General features: G+C 51.8%; 1 protein-coding gene across 1 annotated transcript in view; it reads left to right on the top strand.

Annotated features, from left to right (window-relative positions):
• The window catches only part of LOC138101666 (centrosome-associated protein CEP250-like), a 68,137-nt gene that overhangs the window by 29,209 nt on the left and 24,704 nt on the right, over positions 1-14,224 (top strand). The window contains exons 17-23 of the mRNA XM_068999440.1: positions 7,094-7,141; positions 7,288-7,535; positions 7,992-8,145; positions 10,303-10,446; positions 10,903-11,183; positions 12,382-12,541; positions 13,120-13,329. Coding sequence (XP_068855541.1) covers positions 7,094-7,141; positions 7,288-7,535; positions 7,992-8,145; positions 10,303-10,446; positions 10,903-11,183; positions 12,382-12,541; positions 13,120-13,329 — 1,245 coding nt within the window. The remainder of the gene's footprint in view (positions 1-7,093; positions 7,142-7,287; positions 7,536-7,991; positions 8,146-10,302; positions 10,447-10,902; positions 11,184-12,381; positions 12,542-13,119; positions 13,330-14,224) is intronic.

Genomic DNA, 14,224 nt, shown 5'->3' with positions numbered 1-14,224 from the left:
CTCAGCCAAGAGCGCACCTGCTATTGCGGAGACACCCTTTACACACCTGTCCTATTGCATCAGCCTAATGCATATTCATAATCAATCATGCCTATTCAAACTTCCCCCCCAAACTAGTTTACATGTTCCAGGAACTGTTTAGCATGGCTCCTCCTTGGATCTGCCTTTTTAGAGCACGCACATTTCCTGGCTGTGGTTTCAGTCAGTTTTTATTATCACCTCCAGGGTGGGCTTTGGTCGATGGTTTCTGCAGACGGCAGTTGCCGATAGCTGGCATGTCAGTAGCAGGGGTCTTCATCATCCGTTCATTGGATGTTATCCAACCAAGCAGACAGTTCAATTATCGCAAGCATAACTGTATCAGCTATTTCACTGTTATGTCTAAGTTTAGTTAATGGCAGAAATAAAGGCATTAGTTATTGTTGCAAAACTGTATCTTTATAACAACGATACTTTAACATTAAATACTTTAACATTGTTATTTAAATACTTTAACATTATACATATAGCATCCATTTTAACATTTGCGGAAAGCCAATATTATAGTATGTATTTATCACACATTTATGGCTGTGTCTTCGAAGTTTGGCTCGCAACAGCGTGTCCCACTTACAGAACTGACATTACAGCACACAAACTCATGCAGCCCTTATAAAAAAACAACTTTACAACCAGACTATTTTAACAACATTAAACATTTTAACATATACCATTGTCTTAATATTTCCCAAGGAAAATATCATAATATTTAATATTATAACTCATAATGTAATTCATAACCCATAAACATATGGCAAAAGCCAACTCTCAATAAGTTGTTTGTAACACCCCACAAGAGTAGATGGGACCCCCAGATCCCCCAGACCTCCCAAGATGGGAGATCCCCAAGACCTGCCCACCCCCTCAGATGCAAGGAGAACATGTCCTGTGGGGGACCCCAAAATCAGGGGGCTTTAAAATTGGGGGACACCCCAAAATCATGCTGTAAGACCCCAATATCAGGGTGACGCCCCTGCCAAAGAAGCTGGGACCCCCGAGCTCCCCCACATGGGAGGAGAATGTAACTGGGGGAGCATGAAATCAGAGGAAACCCCAAAATCAGGGGAACCCCCCCGAACGCTAGATGGGACCCCAGAACACCAAGACTCCCACAGAGCCTCCCCCCCTACCCCCCCCCCCCCCCCCCCCCGGGTGGAAGGAGAACACGTCCTTGGATGTGTGGCCTGGGGGTGTCACCAAAACTGTGGGAAAAACAAAGCCCTCACACAACATTTTTAATGTTAGAGAGTCAAGGCATTACTTTATTCTGGCCAGGATATTGTTCTGGCCAGGATGTACCCCAGAAATCATCTCATCCACACATAGCCCAGGTGTGCAGAGAGAATCATTCCATGACACATGGCTTCTACTAGATTTTCCAGATCTTTTATACAGTCAAAAGTCATAGAAACAAATTGGGTCAGTGTTCATTGGTCCCAAGTGAGTGTAGTTCTTAGCAATTGCTCTCCTATGGAATCCAGATTTCTTCTCTTCTGATGTTAATTAGATCTTCATTCCTTGATTTTCTTATCAGTCTTTTCTGGAGGAGATGTCTCCAACTCTGCCAGAGGCAGAGTCTGGGGTAGATGTTCATAGATGGCCGCTGATGTTCTGTTGATGTTCCGTCGATGGCCTTCATCTCTTTGGGGCTACTCCCAGTCTGTTGAAATGCTAAGCCCATCTCAGGCCTCACCTAGAGAAACAATGCCCTGGAAAGAAGCTTCAGTTCCCTTCTCCGGGGCAAAGGTGAAGAAACCTGGCTAAAGTTATATAAAAAAAGTGGTTTTAAACTGGTTGGTTTTCCAACAGGGGGGGTCCCTTGGGCGTTTCTAGGGGCTAACAGGGGGGTTTGGGGTGGCTCCGGAGACATTCTGGGAGTCTGTGGGAGGTGAGATGGGAGTTTGGGGGGCTCTAATTAGCTTTTAATCCACCCTAGGCAAAGATATTAATATTCATAATCCTATAAAGTCTTTGTTCTTCTTCCCAAAGTTCAGGACTTCAGCATGACTTTGGCTGAGCAGCAGTCCGTGCCAATTAGTAAAGCTTACTAAAATAGATCATTTGATTTAGCTAATTGTAATGCTCATGGATCGTGTGTTTTACAGGGGGCACATACTAAGGGGGGACACGGATAGGTGGATCGGGAAGTCCCAAGTACCTTCCAAGTACCGCAGCCAACAGGGAAAGGGAAGGAGGAGAAAATGCGGCCAGGAAATGAGGAGAAAAGAAGGCTACTTGCTCCAACTAATTGGGAGAGACCCCGTTGGACACACACCTGACGGACTTTCTCCCTTTCTCCAAATCAAGGCAATTTTACAGGACTCCTCGGTCTCCTTTGTGGACACGAACTTCTAATGAGGTGAATTTTACCCACTGCGGGGTGGGGGGCACAGGAGCTCCTCTGCCTGGGGAGGGGGGAGTATAAAGCAGTATAAACCAGTCCAGACTGGGGCAGGTGGGGAAAATTCAGAGTCACAAGGGGCCAGTGGCAGCGAGGCAGGGAGGGGCGGGAGTGATCGGCCGGGGAGGGGGAGAGGGGGAAGTTCCAGCCTCAGCCGGACCCCCCTCATTGACTGACAAGTGGGGAGCGGCTCCCGCCCAACCGGCGGGCGGGGAAAAGCGCCCTCAGTCATTGGCTGGGCGGGACAGGGGGCGGGGCGAGAGCTGTTCCTGCCTCAGCCCAACTCCCCTCAGTCATTGGCTGGGCGGGACAGGGGGCGGGGCGAGAGCTGTTCCCGCCTCAGCCCAACTCCCCTCAGTCATTGGCTGGGTGGGTACCGGAAATGACCCAACAAAGCCTCAAAACCTTTTCAAAACTTAACAAAACTGACAAAAATGGAATAAATTTGTATAAGTATAGAAAAATTTAAGGCTATATTTGTTACATTTAAAGAATGGAGGGTTGAAAAGGCGGACTGTGCACAAAAACGTGGCAAAACCAAGAAAACCCCCAAAACCCCTTTAAGAATCCCTCGGGATTAAGTGAGATTAAGTGGAAGCATAATAAATATGAATAAAGAAGTTAAAGCTATACTTAACATATAATTAAAAAATGGGGCGGTGTGAAAGGGGCTTCGGGTGCTAAAATGCCTCAAGAAGGCATCAAAAAACCCCAGGTGTTATAAACGAGGTGGGAAACCTTTTGGCAGGCTAACTTGTTTATTAATTAGCAACTTAGAACGAGGATCCAAGATAAGCTCAGACCCTACACTACAAGCCAGAAAAATGAACAATGTGACACATCGAGTACTCCCTTGGACCACAAGTTTCCACCAGAGAACCTGGTACAGAGCACTTGGTCAGTTTTTATTGTCTCTGTCACCTCCAGGACTGGTGCGCTTTCAATCTCACTGATTGGCCACTTTCCGGTGTTCTGATTGCCTTTTAACATGGTGCATCCTTGACCAATCATTTCTAATTGGATCCATTCCATTGGTCAGCTCCTTTTCCAGTCAGGGTCTTGGGTACTGATATCGTCTCATGGGGTAATGGTTCTAAAAGGATCCTTCTATAAAGTCCATCAGGTTCCTGTTGTACCTGCCTCTAATGGTTATACCCATGCATTGCTTCCTGTACACACGCGCACTTAACTCATTAGCTTATAACTATTTAAATTCATAGTACATTAATTAGGCACTTTATTTAACAATTCATCAACTAATTATCGATATATAGGTAACCAGCCCGGGAAAGCCAACCTGCTATAACACAAGCACCAAATTCCCCTCCTGCCGGGGCTGGCTGTCCAGCAGCTCAAGTAGGAGAGTCCTCCAGGAGCTCAGGGGAGCTGAGGCCCTCGTGCTGAGGCACAGCCCGTGGAGAAAGGGGTCAGTGGCCCGAATGCGTGCTTTGGGAATCAGAGCTGGGTTCCTAAATCCTGTCGGAACTCTCTCTCCCCGACCTGTGGTGGCTGAGGGTTGTATGAGGGAAGGGTTTGCCAGCCATGAACTGGACTTGTTGATCATCTGAGCTCCTTTCAGGGGCAGTGTGGGAGCCTGTTCCTTTCCCCTTCCCCAAGGGCAGAGTGTTGGTGAGGGCTGGAGTTGGAGGCTGTGTCTGCCCCCACAGCCGGTACCGTGGGGCTGCGGATGCTCCTGCCCACGTGGGCTTGTCTGAGCTGGGCTTTCTGCCTCTTTCAGGTGTCCTTGCTGCAGTCACAGGTGGCCTGAGACCAACAGCACTGGCAGAACTACACTGAGAGCTGTGCAAGGACCAGCCAGGAGCTCAGACCTTCACCGGGAGCTGTCCTGCTCCTTTGCAGCTGTGCTCAAGGAGCCCAAAGCTGCTGTTCTGGAAGCAGAGACTCGAAGCTGCATCGGTCTCTGAAGCTGAACTTGGCAGTGACATCCCTGGGCCGTCAGTCTCTGGAGAGAGTCTGGAGAGGCCCTGGAGAAGGCAGGTGCCGCTCTTCTCTTCCCCAGACGATTTGTACCCTGCCAGAAACCAATTCCTGTCAACTGGGGCACAAAAATTCTCCCTAGGACACAGATGAATGTTCTCAAAGATGAAGGAGTAAAATATCTACCAAAGCTTTTCCAAGCATTTGGTTCTGGAAGGTCTGTTCCTAGCGAGGTGTTCCGGTTTGGCCAAATTTAGAAATATATCCTCTGAGAGAAGGCACAACCACCCCTCCCCCACCAGGTTTGGGAAAAAATAAATTTTCCTTGAAGGAAAGTGAAGGAGATAAAACTATTTATTGAACAAACACACGGGAAAAGGAAAATAATGCTAAACAATAAAATCTCTCGCTGTGGAGAAAAAACCTGGGGAAGTGTTAGAGTCCTCCTGTTGGTCTCCTCAGAGCTGGGGCTTGGCCCAAGGCCAGGCCCTCTGCGCTCGGTGGAAAGTCCTCCTGATGTGTTCTAATATTGTAGCAGTCCAGTGGAAAAGGGAGAAAGTCCGAAATTCCAGGGAAGGAAAAAAAAATTCACCTCTCTCTCCGGAGAAAAAGAAGCTGAACAACTGGCCAAAAGCTGACCGGGAAGCCGCAAGCCAGGTGCCTCCTCCCTCCCCTGCCGCAGCTGGAAAAAAACCCCGCTATCTGTGTGTGACCTTGAACAAGCTGCAAACTGCTTTGAAAAAGTTGTGCTCAGTTTAGAGGCATAGAAATTAATTTCTGGGCATAGGCAGCGATATGGGCTACACATCATAAGGTCACCCCAAGACACGAGGAATCTTTGAAATAAGCAGCAAGACTTTTCTTCTGCCTAGAAGACCTAGTGATATGTTGCCAAACAGAGAGCAGAGAAAAAAATGCACTCGTGTCTGTCTCGGGATTCTGAATCTCTTTTATGAGCCTTAAACACTGCAACTCCTGGCATTTCTCTGTAGGAATTTGAAAAGACCCTGAAACACCATTTTTCCTCCTCATGTGGCTGTTCTAGATGCAGAGCTTTACTTTCCATGAATATTTGTAAGCACCAAGAACCTTTTGAGGCTTTTTCTTACACCTCCCCTTTGTCAGGGGAGACAGACAAATTCCTGTGACTCAGGAACTAAGCGCATCCCTAAAGAGCATGCGGGTCTCAGGAATGCTGAGCCTTAAAACTGATGCTGTCTGGGCCAGCAACTTTGAACTCATGTTATGAGCCAGGTCCCTGCCCAGCTGCCCAGCTGGGCTGTGGGGATGTGGGGGTGCTGGTGCAGGTGCCGGGCAGCAGTGAGCTGGGATGGGTGGAGAGCCAGGGGAGGGCCTCTCCAACAGCCCCTGGAATGTTGGGGTTTGCAGCCTGGCAACCATCAACAGCTCATGGAATGTTGGGGTTTGGAGCCTGGCAACCATCAACAGCCCATGGAATGTTGGGGTTTGGAGCCTGGCAACTGTCAACAGCTCCTGAACATTGGGGCTTTGACCTTGCAACTGCCAACAGCACTTTGATCTTGTGCTCTTGACCCTGCAAAGGCCAACGACCCTTGGATATTGGGGTTTGACCCTGCAAAGGCCAACGGCCTTTGGAGATTGGGGTTTAGACCCTGCGAAGTCAAACAACCTTTGGAGATTGGGGTTTAGACCCTGCAAAGGCCAAAAGCCTTTGGAGATTGGGGTTTAGACCCTGCAAAGGCCAACGGCCTTTGGAGATTGGGGTTTAGACCCTGCAAAGGCCAACGGCCTTTGGACACTGACATTTGGTCACTGCTCGTGCCAAGGGGCAGATGGAGACCCGGCGGGTGAGTGAGAGAGCTGCTGCCCTCTTTGTGCCAAGCCCAGCAGGGGCCTGGGTGGGCCTGGGCTGTGCCACTGGGAACAGTTCCCTTTGGGAATAGCAAGGGATTAACAGTTGGCTGTTCCAGAGCTAGCAGCAGCTTTGGTGCTGGCCATGGGGACAGGCCTGGGAGGGAATGGGGGGGCTCCTGGCCATCCCAGAGCACACCCACATCTCCTCCTCCGTCCTTGTCCCACTGGAGGGTGTGGGCACAAACAAGGGAGCAGCTTTCACTGCCTTCCCCTCAGCCCAATTCACAGCGCAGCCTGAGCGCTTCCCAGAGACAAGAATGGGTTTCTCCCAGACATCTCCAAGATGATCCCCAGTGGTGCAGAGGAGGCCACGAGGATGATAGGAAGATGCTCCAAGGGCTGGAGCACCTGTGCCAAGGGAAAAGGATGCAAGAGTTGGGGTTGTCCAGCCTGGAGAAGGTTCCAGGGTGACCTTCCAATGCATGAAGGGGCTGGAAGAGAGCTGGAGAGAGACTTAAGCCAGGGGCCTGCAGGGAAAGGACAGGGTCTAATGGGATATTGGGAGGGAATTCTTCCCTGTGAGGCTGCTGAGGCCCTGGCACAGGTTGCCCACAGAAGCTGTGGCTGCCCCTGGATCCCTGGCAGTGTTCAAGACCAGGTTGGATGGGGCTCTGGGCAATTCCCCTTGTGGTGTTCTAAGAAGTGATGAGACACCTTCCAGCATGTTTGTTTGTGCTGCTGTCAACCTACTGGGCTGAAAATATTCCCAAGGAGGGGAGGAAGGAGCTGAGCTGGAATTCCAGGCTGGGAAGCATTTAGAGGCGACTGCCTCAGGGGCAGCCATGCAGTCTGAGTGTGCTCTTCCCTGTGCTCTTCCAGGGAGCTCGAGGCCTTTCTCACCAGGGACGTTTCTCCAGAGCCCCTGAGGTGAGTAAACTGTGCTGAGCTGGCTCGGATTTGAAACTGGTCCTCCACAAATGGACACTGGTTCTTGTGGAATCAGAAGAGGCATCTCAGTGGTACTTTGGAATAGGAACAGAGTACCTGACTAACAGCTGGATGTGGGCTTTCAGGTGCTGTTAGACGGCAGTGACAGCATGGCCAGTTCCATCACCGGCGCTGACCGTTCCCAGCATGCAGCCTCCAGGAACAGCCTCTCAACTCTGACATCCACTGATGCACAGCATCCCTTGGAATTGGTTTGGGAAGCCACAGAGAATTGTGGGCGCTTGCAGCGATGTTTTGAGAAAATGGCGGAGCGATGCAAGAGGCTCAGTAGCCACCGGGAGCACATAGACTCTGTGATGGAAGAAATCAGAAGGTGAGTGTTTCTTCCTCCTCCTCCTGCGTTCCAGAGGCAATCTGCGTCCAGGTCTGGGAGTTCAGAGGTGTTCTGGGCAAAGAACTCACCTGCCCTACCATGTGTAGGCCTCAGTGTGGCTCTTGAGCATCGTCCTGTCAGGGCTTTTCATGCTCTACTGTGACTCCCAAGGCTGCCTGGGAGATGCACAGCGATGTTGGAATAGAAGACTCCTTCCTCTCACCGTGCTGCTTCCCTGAATTCTGTTCTTTGAGAGCCCCTGTCCAGCCACTGCTTCTCACTGAAGGAAGGCAAAATCCTGCCTTCCTTTCCCTTTGCCTCTGGAGGATTTCCTTGGGAGGGAAAGAGCAAGGTCTTCCTTAGCCCACTGCCCCCAGCTCCATTGTGGAGGGCTGAAAATGGGATCGATGGCTCTTCAGGCCTCTTCCTTCTTCTGACTGAGCCTTGTCTCTGCAGTGACTGTGAAAACCTTGAGAAGTCCAAGGAAAAGCTGCAGCAATGCACTGGAATCCCGGAGCCAGGAGCCTTGAGTCTGCGCCAGAAGAACAGCAAGCAGCTGAAGGAAGCGTCAGCCCAGGCGGAAAAGGCGGAGCAGCAGCACAGGATGGAGGTTGGTTTTGGAAATGAGGCTGGTTTTCCGTTGAAAACTTGTCTTGCCCCTTCTTGTACAGTGGAGGACTTGGCTGCACTTGAGGGAGAAGACCCATCACTGCAGAGGGAGCTGGAAGTCAACAGGCAGGCACTGGAGGAATTGCAGCTTCAGAGGGAGCTGCTGGAGCAAGAGGGGCATGATGTTACCGTGGCTCTGGACACCTTATTCCTAGGCAGCACCTGTGGGAGTGGGAGTTGTGCCAGCCAGATCAGGCCAGATGCTGTTTCTGGCAGTAGAAGAGAGGGACACTGCTGTGCACACCTGGCTCAAGATGGCACACGCATTTATTAGCCAGGCATATGCATGTTCATCAGCAAAGGGTTACATGCTTCTGCAAAATTTGTTCCTTTGGGCAGCCCCAGAGCCTCTAAAAGAGGGAACGGAGCTGGGGAAGGGTCTGGAGCACAGGTGTGACAAGGAGTGGCTGAGGGAGCTGGGGGGGCTGAGCCTGGAGAAAAGGAGGCTCAGGGGACACCTTCTCGCTCTCTCCAACTCCCTGTGACAGGAAGGTGCAGCCAGGTGAGGGTTGGTCTTTGCTCCCAGGGAACAAGGGACAGGACAAGAGGAAACGGCCCCAAGTGTGCCGGGGGAGGTTTGGATTGGGTGTTACAGGAGAGCTGTGAGAGAAGGGTTTGTTTCTGATGGTCTCTGTCAGACAGTCTCAGTTCTGGAGTATGTGGTAGGTTTGGCAAATACCCAGCAGAGGTTTTGCTTTTGAAGAGAAAAGCTCAAAACCACAGTGTAGTCTTCAGGCTTGAATACCAGCAAGGGCCATGAGACACCTTCTTTGTGTAAGACAAGTAAATGGTATTGTCGGTGTGAACTGCTGCACAAAGAGAGTCTGCTTTGGCCACATCAGCCAGACTGCCATCAGTCACTAAAGGACTGCTCACCACAAGAGCCGTTTCCCTGCCAGGCATGCCCTCGTTGCAGAGAGCTGCTTTGCACACTGGAGGAGGGGACACTTTGATGTGGGTTTTGTCCGAGAAGGAGAAACCCTGTGAATTTTCACTTGCTTCAGCAAGCAAAATTGCTTTCCTCAACCATCCTGAAAATGTCCAGCACTGGAATAGATCCTGATAGACATTTTGTTGGTAAGGGAGTGTGCAAGGAGAACTGGTGTGATTTTTTGCAAGGCTGGAGCTGTGGGAGATGGCAGGCTATGGGGCTGTGTGGAGCATGCCCTCCATGTCTTCTACATTGAATTTGGGGAGGTGAAAGGTGAACAGGGCTATCTTTGGGCCCAGGAATGAGCCCTCTCACAGGAAGCCCGGCAGAAACATCAGCTTTCCGTTGGGATTTTTGTGCTGCTCTTGTGCTCTGTTTTCCTAAGACTTACCTCGGAGGATCTTCACTGTTCTCTTAAGGGTCCTCTTTTGGTGTGTACTGGTCGGTGTCCATAGCCAAACTGAGTTTGTAGGACTTTTCTTTTGTGGGCACAGGGAGGGCGCAGCAGGAACGCTGACAAGAGACAAATCTTTTTAAAGACTCGCCTGGAGTATTTCTGAACAGCAACCCAGAGATGTCTCCTGGGCTGTGTTCTAAGTCACTCTCTGGGAAGCTGTGTCCCCCCCAGGGCAGACAGTGGCCCAGGGGAGCAGCAGCCGAGTGCTCTGAGAGCGCGTGAGCCCATCAGTCTTTGCCTCTTGCCACACAGAGTTTGCAGGGGAAGTGTCAAGCCCTCTGCTCTTTCCTTCTGTGCAGGTCCTGCTGGAAAAGCAGAAGGAGAAGAATTCTTTATCAGAGACACTGCTCCAAACTCGGGGACAGCTAAGCCAAGCCTGCCAGCAGGTGCAGCAGCTCAGGCAGGAGGTGAAAGAGCAGCAAGAGAAGGGGCAGGTAAGTCTGAGCAGGCAGGGAACAGAGTGCAGGGCAGTGGCAAGGGCACAAAAGGCAGGTGCTGGGAGTCAGGAGGCAAGGGCTGCTTCAGGCCCTGGCAGCACAGAGCCTGGCAAGCTCCAGAGCTCAGGCCCGGGAAGCAAGGCTTACAATGGAAGCAGAGCTGGGTAGAGAAGCCAAAAGAAGTCGCTGAAGGAATGGGATTTTGAGAGAGCAAGTGGGAAAAGCTGAGCCTGAGGGCAGGTCGCAGGAAGTTGCTCTGCATTTTGTTGCCAGACCATCCAGGCAAAGCTGCAAGCTGAGCTGCAGAAAGCTCGGAGGGGAATCCAGGCAGCGCAGAAGAGGCACAAGGAAGAACTACGAGGCATCAAAGAGGAAATGAATCTCCTCCTTGAGCAGAGGGAGGCTCTACAAAAGCAGGTGAGTGAAACAGCAGAGGCACCGCAGCATCCAGCAGGGGGTCTGTGCCCTTCTTGCTTTTCCATGGCAGAGCAGCAGCTGCTGGGGTGGTCCCTGGGGCTGCCTCGTGCTCTGGGCTCCTTGGCAGCTGCTCTGAAGGACCCTCGGTGCTCTGCTGAATCTCAGCTGCTGCCCTGGACAGCTGGGCTAGTCCTCTGGGCTGTTGGCCAGCAACCATCAGCACGGATTCCTGCTGGCCTCTTCTTGCTGGCCTTGGTGTGGGAGGTGCTTTTTCAGGTGCCCTTGGTGGGCCACGTAGAGATTGAAACAAGTTGTCCGTATGCATTGTGAATCTGGTGCTCTGAGGACAGGGAGAAATGGAAAGTTGGCCTTTGCCTTTTCTCACAGCCTCTGCTGTGGCTGACAGTGACAGGCTGTGGCTGTAGCCTCTGACTGCTTTGTTCTGTTTGACTGGAGGTGGGAGAGTTGACATCTCAGCTGGCAGCCTCCAGAGAGTCCCAGGCAACGATTGTTCAGAGAGCCCGGCAAGATGTGAGGGAGGCCCAGAAGCAGTCAAGGCAGAAGCTGTTGCAGGTTGAGCAGCTCCAGAAGATGCTGGAGGAGGCAGAACATCAGAACAAGGAGCTGCAAGTGCACCTGAAGAACTTGGAGATGGAAAGGAGTCAATGGGAAGAAGTGGCACGCCAAAATTCGGGACTTTGGGCTTCCTTGAACACCCTAGAGAAGGAAAAAGCCAGGTAAATGAAAGCCTGTGGGACTCTGCCTTGTGGGAATGGATTCCCTCTTTGCCATCTTTGCACCTGCCAGGGGCTCTGGCAGCATTTCCTACGTGGCAGAGTTCTGAACTCTCCGTGCAGACGCGTCTGGTTGTCTGGATGTTGTGTTTCATTTTCTTTTCTTTCAAGCCTTCAGTTAGAGTTTTTCTGAAGACAAAGGCTTTTGGAGTAGCTCTTTCCCTCTAGGGGTGTGTTCTGTTGTGAGGTGGGTGTGCTAACACTGCCCAAGCTGCAGTGTAAGGAGCTGGACACATCCAGCAGCTCCGCCTTGGGTCCTGTAACTTGAAGCCTTTGGGATCTGGACCAGCCTGGCATGCTGATGCCTTTGCTTGGCAGAACCATCTCAAGGCCCTGATTGCTGACCTAGGCCAGATTCCCCTCAAAGGCACCCAAGAACCAAGAATGTCTCTGTTGCATCGTTCCTCAGAAAATGCCCCCAGGTGCCTGGGGGGGCTCAAGCAGGGTCCCTGCCAGCCTCCAGAGTCACAGGCAATACTGACTGTGCAAAGAATGCAAGAGACAAGACCAAGGTTAGCGGGGCCCCTCCAGCTGACCAAGTCCTGCCAGTCTTCATTGCCACAGGATTCTTCTTTCGAGAAGAAGACAAAGAAAGGGCAGGGCCCTCTTGCTTGCCTGCAGGTTTCTGCATCTTCCATCAGGTTGTGCTCCAAGGCTCTGTTGCCACTTCTGCTATCGGCCTTTGTTTCTCCAGCTGGAAGTAGGATGGGTGCTGGTAAATCTTAGGGAACTTCCCCGAGATCCTCTGGCTGTAGGGTGCTGCTCCTCCTACCTGGACATACAAGATGGGGCAAGGAAATGTCTCTTCCATGTTGACCAAACCTTTCCCCCTTGGAGCCTGGGTAGTCAGAAGAAAACTCTTCCTCTCCCCTAATCTCTTCATGGCAAGACTTTGTTAGGTCTATATTCACATTCCCATCTCAAGAAGAAGGTAGGACATGTAGGCAGGAACTCCTCATTCTTTCATGAATAAAAGCAGAGTGGGCACATGCTGGGCTGTGACTGCAGGGGGAACAAACAAACAGCCACGTTGTTTAGACAAACCTCATCAGACAGAGCAGTTTTCCCCGAGGTGGTGCGAGTCCTAAGAGTTCCTAAAATGTGATACCGTGTAGTAATGAGTTGCATGCTTCCCTTTTAGGCTGCTTCTGTCTCTGGAGGAAAAGAACCTGTGCCTCAGAACACTGGAAGAAAAGAACCAGGCACTGAACAATCAGGTGTCTCAATTTCGTTCTGCTCTTCGCGAGGCCGAGCAGCTCTGTGCAAACCGCACAGGACAAGTGCTGAAGCTCAACGCCCAGGTAATCTGTGCCCTGGCGTCCTCTTCTCCAGGGACACACATCATCACCTTTGGCTTGGAGGCCCCAACTGCTTTCCCCTCCCAGCAGCATCCACTGCTGCCGTGTTCTGCCCCGGGGTGCTGCTGCACCCACAGGCCAAGGCTGGATCTGGTGTCTGCTGCCGATGTTTTCCTCCGTTCTCTCCCGGGTCCCAGCAGGAAATGTGGGAGGAGAAGCAGCAGCAGACTCCTTTGGAGCTTCTCCATCCCTCTGTTAGCAGTGTTGTCCCAGATGGAGTTGGTGCCTGTGCTGGGCACCGAGCAATGTGGGCACACAGACGTGGCTATGGCAGGCTGGGGAGGGCACTTCCAGCGCAGCCAGTTCAGCCGGTGTTCAGAGCTGCAGCCTCAAGGATGCCCATTGGCTCCCTTTCCCTATTTTCAGGACACTTGTTTCCATTGGAATCCTTGGCTCTGTGCCTTCTGTTTTGGGCATGTTTTTTTGCCTGAAGTCATTTCTCCTTTGTTACTTGCTCTACTGCCTGCTCTGCTGCCTCAGGAGCAGCCCTGTCCCTGAGGCTCTGTGCATCCATCTTCCAGATGCGGGCCCTGCAGAAGGCAGTGCTGGAGATGGAGGCTACCCAGGCAACTCGAGAGAAGCAGCTGCTGCAGGAGCTGGAGGAGTCCCGAGCAGGAGAACGGAGCTTGAGGGACTCTGTGCAGGTGCTGGAGGCTGAGGTGTCTGAGCTGCGTAGGAAGCTCCAGAGCTCTGAGAACAGAGCAGAGGCCTTGGCCACAAAGTGTCAGCAGGCCAGTGGTGCTCACCAGGAAACTCAATCCCAGCTGGACAAACTGCTCCTGGTTCTCCACCACGTGATCAGGGATAGCAGAGACTTGGTCACCTGGAGCTCAGGCAAGTGTGGGAGGCTGGGAGAGCAGGTGGAGCGAGGGGGTGGTTCCTGGTCATCCTGGTATGACACACTCACCCTGTCAGTTCAGGCTGACTCAGGCCTTGGGAAGTCTTGTCTCCCTGCAGAGACACAAGTCCATGTTTGTTTGTAGAGAAGTGATTAGAGTCAGAAGGGAGAAGGGCCCAAGTCCTGTCAAGCCACAGGGCCCATGCAGTTGTCTTTGGGGCAGTGCTGACATTAGTGGTCATCAAAATAACGTCAGCCTGTGACACACATCCTGCTGCAAGGCGAGCTCTAGGACAATGACAAAGGCACCTCCTCCTAGGTAGAAAGAGGCCTTGTTTGTTGGAGACTGTTGGATTAAATCTTGAAAGAGAATGTCTTCTCTTTTCAGAAAAGGGTCATGTCTTGGGCCTAAGTGCTTCTCAGGATGGGGATGTCCCCGCAGAGCTCACAGTGGACAGAGTGTCAGCAGCTCTGCAAGACCTGCAGCAGCACCTGGAGCATTCCCAGAAAGATCTGGTAATATGCACCCAGAAATCCTGTCCTGCTGCTGGGCTGCTGGACAAGCAGAGTGCCAAGGCCAGGATGGGTGGAAGTTCTTGTAGGGGGGTTGTCTCACTAGCATGGGGAGGAAGGAGGATCACGATCACATCTACCAGTACGGTCCAGCTGCCCTCTCCCACCTGGGCTATTTCTGCTTTAGTGTTTGTAGCCCTTTGTCTCCTGCCAGCAGTGGCACTGACAGGTGATTCTGTTCCTCTTGCCTCTTCCAGAATGATGCAAGGAAGAAG

The sequence above is a fragment of the Aphelocoma coerulescens genome, unplaced genomic scaffold, assembly GCF_041296385.1.
Source record: "Aphelocoma coerulescens isolate FSJ_1873_10779 unplaced genomic scaffold, UR_Acoe_1.0 HiC_scaffold_39, whole genome shotgun sequence".
Taxonomy (NCBI): domain Eukaryota; kingdom Metazoa; phylum Chordata; class Aves; order Passeriformes; family Corvidae; genus Aphelocoma; species Aphelocoma coerulescens.
Note: the sequence above shows the minus strand (reverse complement) of the source record. Positions and strands in the feature narration are given on the sequence as shown.